Source organism: Heterodontus francisci, chromosome 23 (genome assembly GCF_036365525.1).
Source record: "Heterodontus francisci isolate sHetFra1 chromosome 23, sHetFra1.hap1, whole genome shotgun sequence".
Lineage (NCBI taxonomy): Eukaryota > Metazoa > Chordata > Chondrichthyes > Heterodontiformes > Heterodontidae > Heterodontus > Heterodontus francisci.
Window position 1 is genome coordinate 59,551,053 of NC_090393.1, and position 24,098 is coordinate 59,575,150.

A 24,098-nucleotide genomic window follows, 5' to 3' on the forward strand; every position below is an offset into this window, starting at 1 on the left:
GGGTAACTGACCTGAAACATTAACTCTGCTTCTCTCTCCACAGATGCTGCCAGACCTGCTGAGTATTTCCAGCATTTCTTATTTTTATTATGTATAAAACACTAGTTAGGCCACAGCTGGAGTACTGTTTGCAGTTCTGGTCACCCCACTATAGAAAGATGTGATTGCGTAAGAAAGGGTCCAGAGGAGATTTACGAGGATGTTGCCTGGACTGGAGAATTTTAGTTACAAGGATAGATTGCATAGGCTAGGGTTGTTTCCTTTGGAGCTGAGGAGGCTGAGGGGAGACCAATTGAAGTGTATACAATTATGAAGTCTAGACAGAGTGAATAGGAAGGCCCTATTCCCCTTGATTGAGGGCTCCATAACCAGGGGTCATAGGTCTAGGGTAAGAGGTAGGAGGTTTAGAGGGGATGCAAGGGGAAATTTTTTCGCCCAGTGGTGGGATTTGGAACTCACTGACTGAAAGGGTGGTAAAGGGTAAAAACACCCTCATAACAATTAAAACGTATTTGGATATACACTTGAAGTGCTGTAACCTACAAGGAAACAGACCAAGAGCTAGAAAGTGGGATTAGACTTGATGCTCCTTGATGGCCGGCACAGACACTAGGGGCCGAAATGGCCTCCTATTGTGCTGTAAATTTCTATGCATACTGCACAGAATAGGATAACCACTGGCTCCATTTTGAGATCTAGCCACCCCACCCACCACTGAAATTGACAAAGAGGACTTGCCCTGTGTGAATGGGAGGGGCCCCCTCAATTATCCCACTGAAAACAAACACGATTTCCTCAACTGAGCACAAACTGGGCCTTCCCTTTCCCCTAAACAGCACAAACTCAGTCTTCCTTTTCCCCACCAAGACCAAATCCCGACATCCTGCTCAGCTGAAGGTTGCTCCTTGCTACCCAGCTTAGACCATTCCTTGGCACAAAGTCTAGGCTGACACCATTTTTGGCAAACCTACCTCGCCCAGTGCAACAAAATCCTTCCCAACCCAACATTGCTTAATCCTTTAACTTCTTCCAAACCCTTTCTCTGTCTAGCTCCTCCCCAGCCCACCCCTGTGAAGAAATAGGCCCTGGCCCATTCTCATGCACCTGTTTATGGCCTTCTCTCCCTCCCTGTCCTCCAACCTTTCTTCCTTCAACCTCCCTGCTCTATAGCCTCTTCCTGTCTCCATCCCATCATTCTCTCAAGTCTTTTCTCCAACTTGCTATCGCCTTCCTGTGTGTAGGGCCACAGAAAATCAACTCATGCATATTTTAACATGGGGACAACACCTTAACATTTGAGCAAGATGATTCAATGAAATGAGGAAGCATTTTAAATACAGAGGGTAATGGAAATCTGCAACTCTCACCCCTAAAAGGCTGTGGATGCTAGCTCAACTGAAATTTTCTGGACTGAAACTGATAGATTTTAGTTGCATAAGGGTATCAGAGGATATGAATCTAAGGTGGGTAATTGAATCGAGTAGCAGATCAGCTACAATCTGGTTAAATTGCAGAACAGGATTGTGGGGCTAAATGATCTCCTGTTCCAATGTTTCTCTCTTCCTCTGCATGTACACACACACACACATATACATCATATTTTTACACGTTATATGGAAAGTATTTTGAATCAGAAGGTTGTAGGTTCAAGTTCAGAAACTTGAGCACAAAGTCTCAGCTGACACTTCAGTGCAGTATTGAGGGAGTGCTGCACTGTCGAAGGCACCGTCATTCAGATGACGCATTAGACCCCGTCTACCCTTTCAGTTGGACGCAAATGGCACTATTCCAAGAGCTGGGAAATTATTCAATTGCCCTACCAAATCTCTCAAGCAACATCACTAAAGCAGATTATCTGATCATTTCAATCGTGACAAATTTTGAAAAATACTCATTGTGATATCTGCATGTTGTTAAAAGGCACAACATTAAAACTCCTTATATATGTATGTTTCATATATACATGAGTTTGTGTGTATATATATATGCAGTGTTTATGTATGATAGGTAATTATTTCTATGTATGAACACTTGCAACAATCACTGTCATTTCTCTCCGAAAGCGATTCACTGTGACACTAGTGCACCCGAATGTATTTCCGGAGTGAAACACGGGTTGCTGGAAAGTTGTCCTCGGCCAGTCGCTGATCTCACTGAAGCCGGAATGTTGGTTTGGAGTCACCATGAGAACCAACAGAGTTTATAAACTATGGATCCACAAGAAGGGATTCGGGGGCAGCGGTGAGTGTCGGGCTCGAGGTGGGGGGAGCTTTCTGGGCCTCTCTGTTGTGACATTTCATCCCGGATAGCCTGGACCTGTGAGCGGCACAACATGGTTCTGTAATCCGGGCCGGGCACTGTCAGCGGGATAGTTATACAGATTCCTTTCGCTGTCTCTCACTCATTGACAGTGGCAGAAAGCCGTTTCTCTTTAATCCTGTAATGGCTTCGCCCGCCCTCCAACATCAGCTCTGCTTTGGTCCGACTCTAGCCCTTAGTGACCTCATTGCCCACCATTGACTCCTATACCCGTTACAGCCTGGGCCCTAACCTCTACAATTCCCTTCCCAAACCCTTCTGCCTTCTCTCTTTCAGACCCAAATAAAACACACCTCTGACCAAGCTACTGGTCAGCCCTCCTTTTTTTAAAATCTCTGTTCCATTGAAATAATGCTTCTGAAGTGCTTTGGGACATTCTTTTTACATTGAGTGCATTACACAAAACTCACAGGTCAACCTGGCCTTAGCAAGTATCAGCTGGGTAGAACCTTTATAATATTCTGAGGTTGAAAGGCTTGCAGTGAGGTGGTAGAATGTAATTGCACCACCCTCCAGTTTCCTCCCTTTTGAGGGGGCATGGTCTCTTCCTGGCTAGAGCTCCATGACCATTTATTGACATTCAACCTGTTATGGACAGATGGGAAGTGGTGTGGGTAACTTCCACTTTTCACCTTTCAATTGATTGCAGATAGTGTTTTAAAAATAGTGGATGAAATTTTACGTTGGGTGGGAGGTGGCCAAAAAGTCAGTGGTGAGCCTGCCTCTGCTGGGTCTGTGGAGAGAGGCTGGGATTTTTTGCTCCCCAAGCCCCGAATTGGTCTTGCACAGGACTTCCACCTCCTTGAGGCAGGAAATCCTGCCTAATGGAGCTGCTGGTCAATCAGTAGGCCGGCAGCTGTTAGTCCCAGCAGTGCCACCGGGAGCAGTGGCCACTGCTGAGGCTACACCCAGCCATTGGAAGCAAGAGGAAGGATGGTTCTGGAACTCTGGGACGTTTTTGGGGCCTTGCTGGGGACAGCTGGCTGAGCCCCTGCGAGGCAAGGGAGTCTGTTTGTGGTGGGGGGTGGGAGTGTTGTGCATTGGGGGCAGTTGGGGGTTTGGGGGCTGCCCTCCGTGGGGCTCAGGGTGCCCAATCAGGAGGACCCCCTCCAGCCTGCCAATAGATCGCCTGGTAAAACCAGGTGGAGTTGTTGGGGCCTTTGCCATCCGGCCACTGCAGGTAAAATACCAGCAGCAGCAGGAGGAGGCCCTTAAGTGGCAGTTAATTGACCACTTAAAGGCCTTGATTGGCCTGGGGCAGGCGGGCCACTACCACCCTGCATAAAATTGCAGCAGCGTTCGGAAGGAGTCAAGGAATGGTTCCCCCCCACCACCTCCCACTCTATCAGTCAGCCCCCCTCGGGCCCCATCCTGCTCGTTGGGGTGCCGTAATATTCAAGCCATAGTGTTTTGGTCCCTGAGTGTTTTTAAGGGTCAAATAAATAGACAAATTATAGAATTTCTTGGAGGTTTTAAAAAACGGATAAATGTTTACTTTTATGCAATAACCGAAAAATATTCGCAACCTCTCCCACTCACATTCATATACACACACACACGAAAAGATTGAGTAGAGTCGTAGCATGCAGATGAAGTCAAATTGTGGTAAAAGGGTTTGTTGTTTTAAGAAAACCTTTTAGATGCTTTTCGGGAGGAAATCTTTCATTGGTGCAGGCCTGAAAGTTCGTTGTCTTGAAAACACAGTGTTGTAGGCTGCTTGTGGTTAAGCCTCTATTCGAAGTCAATGGGGAAATTCCTGGTTCACTTTTGCAGAGGGGAAGTCCCAAATTCACCTTGCAATTTCTCTGCTGCAGTCGTTAGAAGACGTAGTTAGCAGGGCACCTGCTTAGCTGGAACTGTCTCACAACTATTCTGCTGGAAAATGCCTTCTCTGGCTGTTCTGCCCTCTCTCTCTCTTTAGAGAGATACCTTTTAAGGTAGGAACTTGTCAGGTTGGGGTGTTGGTCAGGTGACTAAGGGCTCTCTCCCCTGAGGTGATTTGTATACTGTTCCAGGATATGGGAACATTGTTCCATGATGGTGCCTGAATGTGTTCCATTCTGATGAATAGGTGCTACTTGACACCTGTTATTTTAGTTTTGGCTGCGGAGTCAGTCTGTCTACATCAGTCTTTGTTAGCTGAATTCCTGAAGATAGGAGTTTTTGCATGGAATGGGCTGTTTTACATTTGTGTGTTTTCTCCTAAGCTAATTCAGATGTGGATAATGGGTTTCGTCGTCAACAGATAGATATATTTATTGACAGTACAGGAGGGGGTCACCTGACCTCCTTCATTTTGTCTGTGGTATAAATGTGTCTATTTGTAGTTCATTCAACATTTGACTTTTATTTCATAATTTGTCCAGTTCATTTTATATTTCATCACTGTTCCCTTCATGAGTGTGACACAAACCATCAACCAGATGCTCGCTCATGTGGGATGGAAGGAGTGGGCTTGATAGGCTAAATGGCCTTTTCTTACTCCATGCTGTGATAAATGACTCTTATCAAAGTCATAAGTGATATCCTAGTTGACTGTGACAACTCTGCCTCATCCTTCTCGACCTGTCTGCATTGTTGACTGCACTATCCTCCTCTAACGCCTCTCCATCATTGTCCAGCTGGGTGGGACTACATTTGCCAGGTTCCATTTTTGCCTAACCAGGCATAGCCAGAGAAACACCTGCATTGGCTTCTCTTCTCACTCCTGCACTGTTGCCTCTGGAATCACCGAAGGATCTATCCTTGGGCCCCCTTCTATTTCTCATCTACGTGTTGCTCCTTGGCGCCATCATCTGAAAACAGTGTTAGTTTGCACATGTATGTTGACACCCAGCTCTACCTCACATCCACCACTTCTCTGACCCTTCCACTCTGATTTGTCACACTGCTTGTCAGACCTCAAGTGCCAAATGAGCAGTAATTTCCTACAACTAAATATTGGGAAGACTGAAGCAATTGTCTTCAGTCCACATCACAAACTCTGTTCCTAGCCACCAACTGTATCCCTGACAACTGTCTAAGCCTGAACCGTTTGATGAGTTACCGACCACATGTCCGTACAATTGATAAGATCATCTATTTCCACACTCGTAACTTTGCCTGACTCTGCCCTGCTTCAGCTCGTCTGCTGCTGAAACTCTCATTAATGTCTCCATTACCTCTAGGCTTAACTATTCCAGCTCACTCCTGGCTGGTCTCTCACGTTCTACCCTCCATAAATTTGAGGTCATCTAAAGCTCTGCTGCCCACATCCTAACTCGCACCAAATCCCATTCTCCACCACCCCTGTGCTGGATGACCTATATTGGCTCCCAGTCAAGCAATGTCTTGATTTTAAAATTCTCACCCTTGATTTCAAATCCTTCCATGGCCTTGCCCCTCCCTACTCTATAATCTCCTCCAGCCCCACAACTCTTCAAGATATCTGTGCATCTCCAATTCTGGCCTCTTAAGCATCCCTGTTTTTCAATGCTCCACCCTTGGCTGTGGTGCCTTCAGCTGCCAAGGCCTTAAGCACTGGAATTCCCTCCCTAAACCTCTCTGCCTCTCTATCCCTCTTTCCTCCTTTAAGATGCACCTTAAAACCTCTTTGACCAAGCTTTTGGTCATCTGTCCTAATATCTCTTTGTGAGTCGATGTGAAATTTTGTTTCATAATGCTCCTCTAAAGTGCCTGGGTATGTTTTACTATCTTAACGATGCTATAATAATACAAGTAGTTGTTGTCTTCACACTTCTTGTTTCTTGCTTCATTTAGACTATGAGCTGATGGTGAACCCCAAAGTCTTCCCTCAGGTGAAGCTGGGTGATATTGTGGAGATTGCATATATCAATGATGAGTATAGGTAAATATATTAGCACCATTTTACTGAATTACTTTCTATTGCATGTTACTTATTTTGATGCGCAGCACGTTTCCTGGGACATATGCAACCCAGGACATTTAATCTTTAAATGGAATATATTTTTTGTTATTAATCTTCAAAGTTACAGTGTCTGCAAAGCCACAAGAATTTTATGCTATTATGCTAGATGGGCAGCCACATCTCTGCATTTTTGTTTGCTTGTACTAATTTAGATTTACTTCGAAAATTTGTTGTGAAGGAATGTCAGAAGGTAATTGGTGTGGGTCGCGTGTACTGCTGATGTCAGCATACTGCACCTCAGCAAAAAGATTGTACTCGCATAACCTAATTTCAGCTGTAGCATCAGTGTAGAATGCCAACAAGCAGGATTGAGAGGGAAAGACAGAGGATGAGCTGTCATGGGATGTAAAAACAGAAAGTGCTGGAAATACTCAACAGGTCTGGCAACATCCGTGGAGAGAAAAGCAGAGTTAACGTTTCAAGCTCTGTGACTTTTCATCAGAACATATCATGGGATGTGACTGTTCACTAAAGAGTAACCCTGGCAAGACCAAGAGTTGGGTTGTCTGGCTGCCCCAGTTGTGAAATGTAATTGTGGGGTGGAAAGATCTGAAGACAGGAGGATAAAGTAACTGAAAATGGGAGGATGGGAAGTAATTATACATTACAGCAGAACTCCTCTACCACTAGCAGGACTGACTGACGTAGTGAGGAGGTTACTCAGATACTTCAGTCCCAGTTTATTTTTCAGCAAAGCTGACGGAACTGTTAGGATCATGAATTTTGCAATAATATAGCCAAAGGCTGCAGTCCTGAACCTGAACATACTGGCAGCCAACACCAAGATGTCAGAAGATGCACACATTACAGCTCCGCCCTCCAGATGTCTCCCTTCTTCATCTTCCGACCTCACATACAATGGTCTTGCTTTTAAGCTTAGCTAAAAGGGCATTACATCATCTCCTCCATATCATTCGCTCACAGTTTTACAGTAGATATTACTAGCTCAACATACCAAGACTCAAAATGGCTCATCTCTCAATCTCTGTGTGACTTGCATGAAAACCACTGGTGGGCCTTTGTATCAAAAAAAAATCCAGAAGACTGTTTACTGACCAGGAAATCATTTCCATATATGTTTCAAACAGGTCTCTGTCAAAGTGATTCCCATTTGGGGTTTGATGTACTATCTGATTTAGAGTCAACTATACTCTCCCTTTTGCTAACAGCCAATAAAGTGTGTAATTTTTAAATAATTTTCGAATTATTATGACTTTTTATACCTGAGGGGAAAGTAACTTGTTTTTGGGGGGTACGGGTTAATATGCCAACAGTAACACAGAGTAGAGATAGACACTGTTTCAATTTCCATTCTACACAGAGGCCAGCTTGAGCCGTGCCCCACATCAAAAAAAAATTGAAATCTCCTTCGCAAAGCCCACAAATATGATCTGTTAAAGATGCCCATGTGGGAGATTTCTCATAATCCCATTGTGAGAGGGGTGGTCTAAATCTCCTAACTTTTTCTCAACTGACCAAATACATTAAATGAACTTCCTTCTGAGATTGTTGCCTTGTAATCACTCTTTAATGAAGTGTCCTGACCAATATTTGTGCCTCAACCAATATCACTAAAACAGATGATCTGATCACTATCATATTGATGTTTGTCGGAGCTTGCTGTTGGCAAACTGGCTGCTGATTTTCCTACATTAGAACAATGACTGCATTTCAACAATGTTCATTGGTTGTAAAGTACTTTAGGATGACCAGAGGATGTGAAAGGTGCTATAAAAATGCAGGTGTTTTCTTTCTTCCCCCTTTCTCTTTTCCTATCCCATATGTGTGGCATGATTGTTATGTTGTCTCTATTATTTGCAGCCCTCTTCTTCTTCAGGTGAAATCTTTGAAAGAAGACCTGCAGAAAGGTAACACCTTGAATTATTTTGTATTATGTACTGTAGTGGCTGGGGGAGGTGGGGAAGAGTGGAACTTTGCAGTTTGTGGACAGTGTCTGTGTTAAACTGTATCTAGATGATCTGAGATAACTAGCAGAGACCCGCAAAACATTTGCGCTGAAATTAGTATCTTTATTGCACCAGAACAGTCTTGGGATGTACCCTGGAGATACAGAGTCAACACCTCCACTGACTGTACCCCAGGGAAGACAGGGTCGGTCCCTCCTGGCCTGCGGTGCCATTAACCCCGTCCCTGACCCGCCCAATCCCACCAGCCAGGTTAACTTTATTATTGAGCTCCCCTTAGCATCCATTGTTTGTTTTTTTCCTCCCCACTAACCCCTCCCCCCCCGCCCCCCAATGCTCCGCGGTGCTGTCACGGAGGCATCCCTAGTTCCACGAGTAATGTAGAAAATACCACTTGGGGTTTGTGTTTCCAAATGTATTTTTTGGGGGTGGGAGGCGAATGTGTGTTAGGCTTCACTCCCCAAATCAGGTGTGTTGGGAGGATGCGCGGAGACTTTGTGGAGCAGTTGTGTGGGGGGGGGGGGCAAATGTGACACCTTGCCTGACCATACCCTCAGGGCGGGCAGACAGACAGAGAGTGAGAGTCGGTGCCTCGCCTGACTGTACCCGGGGGGAGAAAGGGAGAGTCGGTACCTCTCCTGACTGTACCCTAGGGGGAGAGGGAGAGTCGACACCTCGTCTGACTGCACCCTGTGGGGGGGGAGGGGGAGAGAGCGAGTTTGTGTCAACTCTGCACAGATGGCATGAAGCCTTCCTCAGTTCTAGGTAATCTCAACATAGTCTACAGCACAAAGCTACTCTTAATTTAGTAGACCTGCGTTACAGACATAGATGGTGTGAGAAAGGGAGCTGTATTCTAAAGTGCTGTTTCTGAAGAGGAAAAACATTTGATAAGACATTCGAGAAGGAAAGCCTTACATTTTATACAGTGCCTTCCTAACAAAGAGGAGTGATTAGTTTTGGTGCTGATGGCTGAGAGAGGAATGTTCGCCAAGACACAGGTCGAGCTCACTCCTCTTCAAATGCCACGGGATCTTTATTATTAAAACACAAGTAAAACACTGTGGATGCTAGAAATCTGAAATAGAAACAGAAAATGCTAGAAAAACACAGCAGGCCAGGCAGAATTTGTGGAGAAGGGAACAGAGTCGCATGATTTCTTCAAGGTGGACATTCCTGGAATATATAAACATACGAATTAGGAGCAGGAGTAGGCCACTCAGTAGAGAAATAGCAATGAATTAAACGTTCAAATAAAAGCAAAATACCGCAGATGATTGAAATCTGAAATTAAAATGCTAGAAGCACTGATTTCTGTTTCTCCCTCCACAGATGCTGCCTGACCTGAGCATTTCCAGCATTTTCTGTTTCATAGAAACATAGAAAATAGGAGCAGGAGCAGGCCATTCGGCCCTTCGAGCCTGCTCCGCCATTCATTATGATTATGGCTGGTCATCTAACTCGGTAACCTGTTCCCACTTTTCCCCCATATCCTTTGATCCCTTTCGCCCCAAAAGCTATATCTAGCTCCTTCTTGAAAACATACAATGTTTTGGCCTCAACTGCTTTCTGTGGTAGCGAATTCCACAGGCTCACTGCTCTTTGGGTGAAGAAATTTCAAAATTAAAATTTTAGTTTTATTTAACCTACTGTGGGACCCTCAGACACGTTACACTGTAGCAGGTACCACATCTAGTTACTCCTGTAGCTCCACTCTCCTATATTTTAAACTTTTCTCCTCGCACCCCATGCTATTTTAAAACCAGTCTATCTACAATTCTTCCCCACTCCTCTATTTGCCCTCTCTCTCTGTATGCACATTGGTGCTGGTTTGACTTGGATGTCTTGTTGGTACAGCTCCCCACACCCCCACCCCGCCTCTGATGTCATCTCAGTGCCCAAGGAATCTGAATCCCTTACAGAAATGTAGCAACAGTGGAGAGGTATGGAATTGTGTTGCCCAATCACATATGTTTATATTAAAAATTTATATGCATCGACTTACTTTTGCTCAAAAAATTTTCAATCAAATTATGTGAAGGAAAAATCTTTTTGAGACTTATTGTGAAATAAAATTAATTGCATATTTTGTTTTCTCCTTATTGTTTGCCTCAGAAACTATTAGTGTGGACCAGACTGTGGCCCAGGTGTTTAAACTCCGAGCTTACCAGGATGTCTATGTTAATATTGTGGATCCCAAGGTAGGTGGTGTGTTTTATATTTGTCGATGGTGTCGAGCTTCTTGAGTGTTGTTGGAGCTGCACTCATCCAGGCGAGTGGAAAATTTTCCATCACACTCCTGACTTGACCCTTGTAGATGGTGGACAGGCTTTGGGGAGTCAGGAGGTGAGTTACTCACCGCAGAATTCCCAGTCTCTGACCTGCCCTTGTAGCTACGATATTTATATGGCTGCTCCAGTTAATTTTCTAGTCAGTGGTAACCCCCCAGGATGTTGATGGTGGAGAATTCAGCAATGGTAATGCTATTGGATGTCAAGTGGAGATGGTTAGATTCTCCCTTGTTGGAGATGGCCAATGCCTGGTACTTGGTGCAAATGTTACTTGCTATTTATTAGCCCAAGCCTTATTGTTGTCTGGGTCTTGCTGCGTGCATGCATAGACCGCTTCAGTATCTGAGGAGTTATGAATGGTACTGAACACTATGCAATCATTTGCGAACATCCCCACTTCTGACCTTATAATGGAGGGAAAGTCATTGATGAAGCAGCTGACGATGGTTGGGCCTAGGACACTAGCCTGAGGAACTCTTGCAGTGATGTCCTAGGGCTGAGGTGATTGGCCTCCATCAACCACAACTATTTCCTTTTTTGCTATATTTGGCTCTAACCGTTGGAGAGTTTTCTCCCTGATTCCCATTGGCTTCACTTTTGCTAGGGCTCCTTGTTGCCTTGATGTTAAGGCAGCCACTCTCATCTCACCTCTGGAATATAGCTCTTTTCTCCAGGTTTGGACCAAGGCTGTAATGAAGTCTGGAGCTGAGTGACCTTGGCAGAACCCAAACTGAGCTTCGCTGAGCAGGCTGTTGCTGTGTAAGTGCTGCTTGGTAACACTGTCGATGACACCTTTCATCAATTTGCTGATGATGAAGAGTAGTTGATGGTGGGGAAATTGACCTGATTGGGTTTGTGCTGCTTTTTGTGGGCAGGATGTACCTGGGCAATTTTACACATTGTTGGGTAAATGCCAGTGTTGTAGCTGAACTGGAACAGCTTAGTGAGAGGCACAGCTAGTTCTGGAGCACGTCTTCAGTACTATAACCAGGATGTTGACAGGGCCCATAGCCTTTGCAATCCAGTGACTTCAGCTGTTTCTTGCTCTCACGTAGAGTGAATCAAATTAGCTGAAGACTGGCATCTATGATGTTGGGGACCTGAGGAGGAGGCCGAGATGAATCAGCCTCTTGGCACTTCTGGCTGCAGGTAGTTGCAAATGCTACAACCTTGTCTTTTGCACTGATGTGCTGGCATCCGACATCAAAGAACAAAGAACAGTACAGAACAGGAACAGGCTATTCGGCCCTCCAAGCCTGCACCGATCTTGATGCCTGCCTAAACTAACACCTTCTGCACTTTCGGGGCCCATATCCCTCTATTCCCTTCCTATTCATGTATTTGTCAAGATGTCTCTTAAACGTCGCTATCGTATCTGCTTCCACCACCTCCCCTGACAGCAAGTTCCAGGCACTCACCACCCTCTGTGTAAAAAAAAACTTGCCTCGCACATCCCCTCTAAACTTTGCCCCTCGCACCTTAAACCTATGTCCCCCAGTAACTGACTCTTCCACCCTGGGAAAAAGCTTCTGACTATCCACTCTGTCCATGCCGCTCATAACTTTGTAAACCTCTATCATGTCGCCCCTCCACCTCCGTCGTTCCAGTGAAAACAATCTGAGTTTTTCCAACCTCTCCTCATAGCTAATGCCCTCCAGACCAGGCAACATCCTGGTAAACCTCCTCTGTACCCTCTCCAAAGCCTCCACGTCCTTCTGGTAGTGTGGCGACTAGAATTGCACGCAATATTCATTGAGGATGGGGATGTTTTTAGAGCCTCCTCCTCCAGTTGTTTGTTTAATTGTCCACCATCATTCACAACTGGATGTGGCAGGACTATAGAGCTTTGATCAGATCCGTTGTTCGTGGGATCGCTTAGCTCTGTATTGCATGCTGCTTCCGCTGCTTTAGCTTGCATGAAGTCCTGTGTGGTAGCTTCACCAGGATGGCATCTCATTGTTAGGTATGCCTGGTGCTGCTCCTGGTATGCTTTCCTATATTCCTTATAGAACCAGGTGGTCCTGTGGCTTGTGTATGGTAGAGTGATGGATATGCCAGCCATGAGGTTACAGATTGTAGTTAACTACAATTCTGATGGCCCATAGCACTGGCCCAGTATCGAGCTGCTAGATCTGTTCTGAATCTATCCCATTTAGCATGGCGGCGGTGTCACAAAACACGACGGAGGATGTCCTCGGTATGAAGATGGGACATAGTCTCCACGAGGATTGAGCGGTGGTCACTCCTACCAATACTGTCATGGACAGATGCATCTGCGACAGATAGATTGGTGAGGACGACGTCAAGTAGGTTCTTCCATCTTGTTGGTTCTCGCAACACCTACCACATACCCAGTCTGGCAGATATGTCCTTCAGGACTTTGCCAGCTCAGTCAGTAATGGTGCTACTGAGCCACTCTTGGTGATGGACATTGAAGTCCCCTGCCAAGAGTACATTTTGTGTCCTTACTACTTTCTGTGCTGCTTCCACATGGTGTGCAGTAATCAATCAGCAGGAGGTTTCCTTGCCTACATTTGACCTGATGCAATGAGACCTCCCTCCTGACTGTATACCACTGTGCTGCCACCTTTGGTGGATCTATCCCCCCAGTTGGCCAAGACATACTCAGGGATGATGATGGAAGTGTCTGGAACATTGGCTGTGAGGTATGATTCGATGAGTTATGACTATGGCTGTGAGTATGACTTGCTTGACTAGTCTGTGGGACAGCTCTCCCAATTTTGGCACAAGTCCCCAGACATTGGTGAGGAGGACTTTGCAGGGTTGACTGGGCAGGGTGTGCCTTTCTCATTTGCAGTGCCTAGGTCGATGCTAGGTGGTCCGTCCGGTTTAATTCTTCAGCTTTTCTGTGCGGTTTGATACAACTAAGTATTTTGTTAGGCTAGGCTATTTCAGAGTTAACCACATTGCTATAGGATCTGTAGTCACACGTAGGCTAGACTGGGTAAGGATGGCAGATTTCCGTCCCTGAAGAACATTAGTGAACCAGATGGACTTTTAGGACAATCTAGTTGTTTCATGATCATTATTAATGTGACTAGCAATTTACTCCAGATTTATTAATTAATTGTATTTAAATTCCCCCAGCTGTTGTGGTGGGATTTGAACTTGCGTCTCTGGAACATTAGTCCGGTTCTCTGAATTACTAGTCCAGAATCTTTACCATTATTCTACTGTCCCCATACACACTGCTGTACCCACACATATTTAATGTATCGGTTCGAACTGCTGACTGCTGAACAATGTTTGTGTCAAAAATTTCTTGTCTTTGAAGACGGTGCCGTCAATCAATCGTGATCAAAAGAACAATTGGTCAGTCCTCACACTCAATACGATTAACATAAAACCAGTCGCACGAATATTGAGTGGTTAAACATGTTATCTGGAATCCAAGCAGCCTACGTGCATGTACTCTAGCCCTTATTGTATATAGCTCAGTTCACACCCAGAACAAACTTTTTTTATTTCAACTAGTCCCTAAAAAAAAAAGTGCCCTTTCTCCAACTGTCTCCTGTCTTCCATTTTGAAACTCAGTTCCTATTGCCTTTAAAACATGCGTGATATAGGCACCAGTGACATCGCTTATGAAAACCTTTACAGGGCCTCCACTGCCACAGGATAAATAGGGCTGGTTACATTGGAGGCTGTCCATTGTCCTTAATTTGCCAATGTCTGTCTTTCAGAGTGCCTGTTGTATCTTTTATAACGTAAAACATTTGGGACTGTCATGGAGTGTCTGTATTTCATGGTTGTCATTTGCAAGTGTTCATATGACCAGATTTCACTGTATTTAGATAAATTCTATTTTTGTCATAATTGGTTTTTGAAAACTGGGGGTTTTTATTTTTAAATGTGCCCTAGCTGTAAATATTTCCCTGTGCTATCTGTCTGAATATTTAACAGGATGTTGCCCTCGATCTGGTGGAGCTTACCTTCAAGGACCAGTACATTGGGCGCAGCGACATGTGGCGGTTAAAGAAAAACCTGGTAAGTTGTAGGTAATTTAATTACACTTCGTTCTAGCCCCAAACTGCTCCTGAATTACTGTTTTGGTGGGATGATCATACCATCCCTTAAACCTCTGACGAGCTGTTCCGAGCATCATTGGAGCAGAAGTGGGCTATTCAACCCCACAAATCTGTTCCAAATTTCAGTTAGATCATGGCTGATCTGTGTCTTGACTCTAACTACCACCTTGGTTCCATAACTGTTAATACCAATTCACATCAAAAATCTATTAATCTGAGTTTTGTCATTTTCAGTGGACCAACCCCAGCTCTCAACAGCTTTTTAGGGGAGAGAGTTCCAGATTTTCCCTATTCTTTGTGCAGGGAAGTGTTTCTTGACATCCCCCCTGAACTGCCTAGCTCTCATGTTATGCATTGAATATGAGGATGGTGTTTAAGTGTAAACCTGTCAGATACACTTTACATCTCCAGTCTATTAGTGCTGGTAGTGGTGGAGTGTACAGGTTGCATCTGGGGCAGGATGTGACTTTATGTTTAAGATTCTTCACTCCTGGACGTTAATTATTCAAGCTGTGAGGGTGTACTGTTCAATAGCCAGGTGCTTCACACAAAGAGGGTGAATTGAAGGGAGAGCCACCATGGACCCTTCAAACATCCGAGTGCCAGTTTCAGTGTCTTTCAGGCTGTGGTTTTGGTGCTGAAAAAGAAACTGGAGTGAATAGAACTCTTCAGAATCCAAAATTCTCAATTTGAAAAGTGAAGACGTCACTTCTGTAGGATGTCTTGGGCTAGCATTGGTTTGGAGGCAATACAGTATGAGCCCAGTCTCTGAGCTGGTGACTCCTACCGCCTCCTGGAATTGTAACCAAGTCAACATGATGTTCCTCAGGTGGATTCCTGTGGCTCTATGTACAGGACCAATCTGGCAATTTTGTCGGGTTGAGGAGCAGCTGCTGTTACTGAGACTCATGCATGTTGCTTGTAAATGGCACTCGCGCACAGTGCTCATACACATGATCCACACTGCAGTTGACCCTCAAAGACTGGAATGGAAGCAGGGCTCCACCATGGAAATCTCAAAACGATTGTAATAAACTTCAGAGATAGGGTCAGGTGATGAATGTTTGTAAGATGTAACAATTGTGACCTCTGATATCTAAGACATGCCTATCTCTTCCAGGTTAACACCTGTGCTTACATTACACAGAAAGTGGAATTTGCTGGAATAAGGTCAGATTTGTAGTTCTATTGCATGTCAAATCTAGGAGGTACCATTAATGAGAACTCTCTCAGCATGACCGGAGCATTGGCATATGGCATTATCAGTTGTTGAGTATTGTATTGCACCCCCCACCCCCAAAATAAATACTGCTGGACTCCTGATGTGGCCTCGAGCAATGTGGGGAACTGTGGAAGTGGTAGTGGTCAGGGGTGATCTCTCTTCAGCTCTTGCATGTCCTCTCGCAGCCAACTGCTGGGAGCATTGGTACAGTTTCAGCGGCAGGTCAGCTGCCATGGCTATTTGGGAAGAACGGGTAGGGAAGTTATGCTAACCTTTTATGAATCACTGGTAGGACCTCAGCTGGAATATTGTATTTAATTCTAGGCAATGTTGTGGAATTAAACTGACCACTGTTGAGTCCATGGGATTTAAGCAAGCAAAGATGTTTATTCAAGCATATGCAAGGGAGAAGCTTCTGGTAACCCAAAGAACTTCTCAGCAATACAGAATTTGCAGCACATATTTATAGTTCTTAACTTCATAGTTTTACTATACAATTCTATGACCGCCATCAATCATTAATCACTTTAATTCATTACATGTATCATGTGGTTAGTAACCTGAACAATGGACAATACCTGGCTAGCAGATGTTCCCTGCTTTCTCAGTTCCCGACCTTGAGTCTGCTAGTTACTTGGTGACTGTCTGGCCTTCACTTCCCCTTTATCTCGCTCCCACAGAATAACATGTTTACACATGTTGCTGACTTTGCAGCCCCAGGATTGACATTGGTCAAGTATTCCATCATGCCTATCTCCACTACAGTACTTGTTTTAAGACTATTAGTACACTCTAATACTGGCCCTATTTAGCCCTTTTGTCCCACTACATTCCCTCCTTTTGGACCCCTGGTCAGGCCAACCTGACCCGGGCGGGACATTCCCGTGATCCTTTACTCACCAATTGTTCCAGGGATCCTACTGGTGTTCAATGGGCTTCGGATCTCCTAGTCTACAGTTCCCTAATGGTTTCACCAAAGTCCTATTGACCTAGGCTGGGCCAGGAGCCTCAATTTTAGTAAATAGCAAAATCTTCATAAATGTTCCCAGTTTTCCCATTCCCTGGGAGAGGAGTGTGGGTTGTCGTGGATACTGGAGGATACCCTCTGTTGGTCATCATTACCATCTGCACCACTTGGGATATAATAATGAGTCTCTGATAGCAACAGATGCAGAGACTGATCAGGACCTCAATTGATGCAACGGCTGCTGCTATTCTTCCTACCTCCCACCAAATGTACTGCATTCTTGCCACAGTTGCCTAACTACTAGCTGAGTCTTCCAGTACTCTAGCCACACCCTTGGCTAGGTTCACCTGCACCTTACTCCTCGTGATTGCCTGACAGCTTTGCTCTATAAATCCCATGGTTGTAGCTAGGGCCCTTTCCACTGCTGCCCGGGCCATCCTTGCTGGGGCGTCATCAATATTTAAAGCACTATCCCACCATGGACTGAATAAGAACCCAGTGAGGGCCCTGCCCGCAAGATGAAAATCTTCCACAGTAAAGGAGTCAGTAATCTGTAAGCAGAAGGTGTGATTATTGTCGCACTCCAATCCTCCATACAAGAACCTTGTCCTACCTGTCAAAAAGCATCACTGTGGAGGGGAGGTTTGAACTGTCTTCAAGGTCCCTTCAAGGGAACTAACTGATAGCACTACGACAGAATCATTACTGATCGGGTTTAGAGTGTTACAGGAGAAGATGATGTAGTGCTGTGACTCGGTACAGCATTCTTGTGTTGTGATTAATAGAGTACCATTCAAACCCGGGGCTGTATATTCCCATGTTCCCACCTGATGCACCAACCCATTTCTTTCCACTCCTAGGGATTCAAATCTGTATCCCCCTATGTAGACCCCATTGGCATGTTTTTGTGGCACAATCATCAAGAACTTCATCGTATTCTCCACTCCTCCCATTATTGGCTGGGTAACCACCAGTTCCTGATTTTCCGCATGTAAATTAGTAAGATCTAATCTTTTCACATCCTGATGTATGTGTCGAGGTAAGTTTATTATACTTAACACTCTAACCCGATAACATTCACGCACACATTCACACGAGTATCACACATACACAAATAGATTACAGAGGGAAAAATAGATTTGGTGATTGGATTAGAGTCCAGAATAAATGGAACTTAAATACAGTCTGTGGAGTGGATGATTTGGTGGTCTTCCAGATGAAGCTGTATTCTTGAAGACCTTGGCTGATCTAAGTGCACTTTGTGGTTGGTCCACTTGGCTCAAGGCTTTCTCGGAGGCAGACTTGTACTTGGTTCTCTTCCCCTTGTCTCTGGCTGTAGCAATCTGTAGGCTTGGAAGGATCCACAGCCGTAGATGGTTTCAAACCTGTGTTATCTGGGGAGATAGAGAGAGAGAAAGGGAGGCATGCATCCTTTTCCTGCTGCACAGTCTGAGTTACTGCTTGGCTCTTGTCTGTATAATAAAACTCCCAATATTTTCAGAGATGGGCAGATGATCACATGGTTCTCTCAAACCCCTTTGTTTTTAAAAGGTCCAAAGTCTAAAACCTCTCGCAGGTGGTGTTGTCAGTGTTTACCACCTGGAGGGATGTCTCCACTTATGAATGCCTCAAGATGGCTTTAAATGTCCCGCTAACGAGGCTGATTGGGATAATCTACACAAAGCATTGTCCTGGCTGGGCTTCTTGTTAGACTTCTGGCTCCAGTTGAGCCTTGGAATGTGCAACGGTGTTTCAAATGCAAATTGTGCTGGCCATCCTGGCTGCCAGTTTTTTTTTAAAGTTTAACTGTAAGATTTACTCCATTATATGTCTAATTCCAACCGATGAATTATGATATCTCATTTAGCATATACGGTTTTCTTGACATAACATTCGAAAGAGAATTAGATAAATACCTGAAGGGGAAAAAACAAACAGGGCTATAGGGAAAGAGCAGGGGTGTGGGATTAATTGGATAACTCGAACACCGAGCCGGCATAAATACAATAAGGCTGAGTGGCCTCCATCTATGCTCTATTATTCAACGATGGGAACATTATGTGAGAATGCAAAAGGATGGTGTTGGATTGTGCTCTTGGGGAAAAAAAATGTTGACTTGTGATTTTATAGTGAAAAATCTCTGTGTTCTGTTTGTCTTTAATTAAATCCTGGCGGAGAACATGCATTGTTTTTATTTTGCTGAGGATTCTCTCAGGTGGGGGTACTATACACAAGGTTTCTGTTTAACTGATTAAGACGCTGGTTATGTTTGTTTATTGGTTTTAGAGCACAAGCAAGTGAACTTTGGGTCAAAGGTGAAAAGGTTACCTGTGGATACATAAGCGAGGATACCAGGGTAAGAATTTATCTGTGGCCATGGTACATTGTCCTTCCCATGAGCTCTATTCATTTCTCGAAGCCTCCATCACCTCCCAAATATTAAAATTCATTTTTGGGATGTGGGCATTGCTGGTAGGGCTAGAAATTATTTCCCATTCCTAGTTGCTCTGAGAAACTGGTAGTGGCTGCCTTCATGAATCACTGGCAGTGGTTTGAGGTTTCATACAACTGAGTGGCTTACGAAGATGTGGGACTGGAGTCACAGATAGGTCAGACGGGGTAAGGACTTTGAGTTTCCTTCCCTAAAGGACATTAATAAACTATTCGGGTCTCAGCTGCTGCTTCACACGCTTACCACAGATCGGAATTAAATCCGGAGCCATCTACTCTGTGTGGTTCAGTATCATGTCATGTGGTGCATTCACCCACTGAGCCACTGGGGAGCTATGTTTTAAATCTTATGGAATCTTGTGATTTGTGGAATGGCTGTGGCATTTGATGTTGCAGGCTGATTTGAAGTATATTTGGCATCTGGCAAAGTCCTGCCATTTTTGAATGAAGGCTCCGAGCTTGGAGGCATTAACAAAAGTCGTTGTTGCTTCTTGCATGTTATATGATTTGAGGGAACTGCGTGCTGGTGTTTGGGAGAAAAGACCCCACAGTATGGAAATCCCAGCAAAATCCAAAGGGAGACATTAAAGGGCAGGATTAAGGTCAAGGCCAAATTTAACAGGTGTAAGAATTGGTGATCATTGTAGGCAATGGGGAGATTTCATGCTTGAGGTATATAATGAGGGAGAAAAGATTGTTTTGAGTCTACACTTTTTGGATGGGTATAATCAGAAGAGGATTCTGTCTTCAGGAAAATGATTACATTGTGACTAACATTATTGGTGTCTTATTGAAGGTGGTATTCCGATCTACTTCTGCCATGGTCTATATTTTCATCCAGATGAGCTGTGAGATGTGGGACTTTGACATCTATGGTAAGACAATATTTAAAAAAAAAAGGTGTCTTATAAGTCGTGCTGTCACAGATTATATCATCATTAAATAGAAGTCATGTTCTATGACCAGACTTGCAGTGTTGTAACTCTGTTTCAAAGTAGTCAGAGAGCCAAGGATTTTAATTATTCATTATTCTGATGGGAGATTTTCATAGTTCATGTGGACACTGTATGATAATTTCACACATACAGTATTGTGCTTTAATCCTGCTAAAGCCCTGATAATGTCTGCTGGGAAAGAGGAGCCTAAGTTGCAAGCTCGTAACTCGAGGGTGAATAGAATTATTTGAAATTCATAGTTATAAAGAATAAAAACTATTGGTTTAGTCTGTGTTCTGACTAAGTATTGGCTTCCTATTCCTTTAAAGCTCAGTTGTTAATCAAATATCGGTTCTTTGAGTGCTGCCTCTGTATCTCCAGTGTGCTTTGGCCAGTATCTGCTTTTAAAACCATTGTATTTTCTGCAGTACGTGTAATGTGAGAAGACATATTGTGCCACCATTCCTCACTCAGTGGAAATTGAGATATTTAAAATACTGAGCTCTTGGTGAATTCCATTTAACTGAAATGTTTTTTTATTTTCTCATGTAGACAAATAATTACAGGATGCTATTTTGCATTTGCGTAGTTTAGAACCAGAGTGGCATCTCCTATCTCCTCTTTGTTGAAGTGTTCCCACAATCACTGATCAGATACAGTCTAGTTGGGCTGTGGGTTGGATTGATATATTAACAGTAATGGTGGAAATACTCAGCAGGTTAGGCAGCATCTGTGGAGAGAAAAACAAAGTTAATGTTTCAGGTCTGTGTAACCTTTCATCAGAACTGGCAAAAGTTAGAAATATAATCAGTTTTGAGCAAGTGAAAGGGAGAAGGAGGGAAGAAGACCAAAAGGGAAGGACTGTAGGGGAAAGAAAAAGAACCAGAAAAAAAAAACTTAGGAAAAAAAATGGGGGGGCAGGGGCGATGGTTATGATCTAAAATTATTGAACTCCGTGTTGAGTCCAGAAGGCTGTCAAGCCCCCAGTTGAGGCGCTGTTCCTCAAGCTTGCGTTGAGCTTCATTGGAACACCCTAGCAAGCCAAGGACAGAAAGGTCAGGGTAGGAGCATACAAATAAGGAGCAGGAGTAGGCCACACGACCCCCTCGAGCCTGCTCCGCCATTCAATAAGTTCATGGCTGAACTGATTACTCCACATTTCCACCTACCCCCGATAACCTTCCACCCCCTTGCTTATCAAGAATCTGTCTACCTCTGCCTTATTCAAAGACTCTGCTTCCACTGCCTTTTGAGGAAGAGAATTCCAAAGACTCACGACCCTCTTGAGGGAAAACATTTCTCCTCATCTGTCTTAAATGGGTGACCCCTTATTTTTAAACAGTGACCTCTAGTTTAAGATTCTCCCACAAGGGGAAACATCCTTTCCACATCTACCCTGTCAAGACCCCCCAGGATCTTATATTTTTCAACCAAGTCACCTCCTTAGTCTTCTAAATTCCAGCGGATGCAAGCCTACCCTGTCCAATCTTTCCTCATAAAACAGCCCACCCATTCCAGGTATTAGTCCAGTAAACGTTCTCTGTACTGCCTCCAATACATTTACATCCTTCCTTAAATAAAGAGACCAGTACTGTGCACAGTACTCCAGATGTAACCACAGACTAGTGAACCTTATATCAGTAGTGGGGAAAATGCTAGGGTCTATTATAAAGGATGTGATAGCAGAACACCTGGAAAGCATAAATGGGATTGGGCAAAGTCAGCATGGGTTTACGAAAGGGAAATCATACTTAAAAAATCTACTGGAGTTTTTTGAGGATATGGCGAGTAGAATAGATAAGGGAGAACCAGTGGATGTGGTGTATTTGGATTTTCAGAAAGCTTTTTGATAAGGACCCACATAAGGGGTTAGTGTGCAAAATTAAAGCACACGGGATTGGGGGTAATATACTGACATGGATTGAGATTTGGTTGACGGACAGGAAACAGAGAGTAGGAATAAACGAGTCTTTTTCTGGGTGGCAGGCAGTGACTAGTAGGGTACCGCAGGGATCAGTGCTTGGGTCCCAGCTATTCACAATATATATTAATGACTTGGGTGAGGGAACTAAATGTAACATTTCCAAGTTTGCAGACGCCACAAAGCTGGGAGTGAAAGTGAGCTGTGAGGAGGATTGCAAAGAGGCTCCAGTGTGATTTGGGCAAGTTGGGTGAGTGGGCAAATGCATGGCAGATGCAGTAAAACGTGGATAAATGTGAGGTTATCCACTTTGGTTGTAAAAACAGAAAGGCAGATCATTATCTGAATGGTGATAGATTGGGAAAGGGGGAGGTGCAAAGAGACCTGTGTGTCCTTGTACACTAGTCGCTGAAAGCAAGCATTCAGGTGTTGCAAGCAGTTAGGAAGGCGAATGGTATGTTGGCCTTCATTGCAAGAGGATTTGAGTACAGGAGCAAGGATGTCTTACTGCAGTTATACAGGGCCTTGGTGAGACCACATCTGGAGTATTGTGTGCAGTTTTGGTCTCCTTATCTGAGGAAGGATGTTCTTGCCATGGAGGCAGTGCAAAGAAGATTTACTAGACTGATTGCTGGGATGGCAGGATTGACGTATGAGGAGAGATTGGGTTGACTAGGCCTATATTCACTACAGAGGATCTCATAGAAACCTATAAAATTCTAACAGGACTAGACGGGCTAGATGCAGGGAGAATGTTCCTGATGGCTGGGGAGTCCAGAACCAGGGGTTACAGTCTCAGGATATGGGGTATGCCATTTGGAACCGAGATGAGGAGAAATTTCTCCACTAGGAGGGCGGTGAATCTGTGGAATTCTCTACAGCAGAAGGCAGTGGAGGCCAAATCATTAAATATATTCAAGGAGGAGATAGATATATTTCTTAATGCCAAAGGGATCAAGGGATATGGGGAAAAAGTGGGAACAGGGTACTGAATTAGACGATCAGCCATGATCTTTTTTGAATGGCGGAGCAGGCCTGAAGGGCCGAATGGCCTACTCCTGCTCCTATTTTCTACGTTGCTATGATGTGGTCTCACCAATGCCCTGTATAGCTGAAGCATAACCTCCCTACTTTTGTATTCAATTCCCCTCGTGATAAACTATAACATTCTATTAGCTTTCCTAATTATGTGCTGCACCTGCATACTAACCTTTTGCGATTCATGCACTCGTACAGCCAGATGCCTCTGCATCTGAGTTCTGCAATCTCTCAACATTTCGATAATATGCTTTTTTATTCTTCCTGTCAAAGTGGACAATTTTACACTTTCCAACATTATACTCCATTTGCCTGGTCTTTGCCCACTCACTTAACCTATCTATATCCCTTTATAGCCTCCTTATGTCCTCTTCACAAGTTTCTTTCCTACCTATCTTTGTGCCATCAGCAAATTTAGCAACCATACTTTCGGTCCCTTCTTCTAACTCATTTATATAAATTGTAAAAAGTTGAGGCCCCAGCACAGATCCCTGTGGCACACCACTCGTTACATCTTGCCAACCAGAAAATGACCCATTTATGCCTACTCTCTGTTTCTTGTTAGCTAACCAATCTTCTATCCATAGGAACATAGGAAGATAGGAACAGGAGTAGGCCATTCAGCCCCTCGAGCCTGTCTTGCCATTCAATGAGATCATGGTTGATGCCTAACTCCATATACCTGCCTTTGGCCCATATCCCTTAATATCTTTGCTTAACAAAAATCTATCTATCTCAGATTTAAAATTAAAACTGTTCTAGCTTCAACTGCTGTTTGTGGGAGAGAGTTCCAAACCTCTACCACCCTTTGCGTGAAGAAGTGCTTCCTAACATCTCTCCTGAGCGGTCTGGCCCTAATTTTTAGACTATGCCCCCTAGTTTTAGAATCTCCAACCAGTGGAAATAGTTTATCTTTATCTAGCCTGTCTTTTTGTGTTAATATCTTGAAGACTTCGATTAGATCACCCCTTAACCTTCTAAATTCTAGCGAAAACAGGCCTAATTTGTGTAATCTCTCCTCGTAACTTAACCCCTGTAGTCCAGGTATCATT

The 24,098-nt window shown here is 44.1% G+C and overlaps 1 protein-coding gene across 10 annotated transcripts in view; it reads left to right on the forward strand.

The window, feature by feature from the left end:
* Positions 1-2,111: 2,111 nt before the first annotated feature.
* depdc5 (DEP domain containing 5, GATOR1 subcomplex subunit) overlaps positions 2,112-24,098 on the forward strand; it is a 231,917-nt gene continuing 209,930 nt past the window's right edge. For 7 of the 10 annotated variants that reach the window (XR_010977295.1, XM_068055365.1, XM_068055368.1 and 4 more), the window contains exons 1-8: positions 2,112-2,241; positions 6,079-6,166; positions 8,069-8,115; positions 10,288-10,373; positions 14,388-14,471; positions 15,633-15,682; positions 18,988-19,057; positions 19,949-20,027. Coding sequence is in view for 9 of the 10 variants with exons in the window: in XM_068055365.1 (XP_067911466.1) it covers positions 2,184-2,241; positions 6,079-6,166; positions 8,069-8,115; positions 10,288-10,373; positions 14,388-14,471; positions 15,633-15,682; positions 18,988-19,057; positions 19,949-20,027 (562 nt within the window). In the remaining variant the exon portion in view is untranslated. Of the gene's footprint in view, positions 2,242-6,078; positions 6,167-8,068; positions 8,116-9,504; positions 10,116-10,287; positions 10,374-14,387; positions 14,472-15,632; positions 15,683-18,987; positions 19,058-19,948; positions 20,028-24,098 lie in introns of those variants that run through there. The other 3 variants (XM_068055372.1, XM_068055371.1, XM_068055373.1) reach the window with 3 other exon arrangements.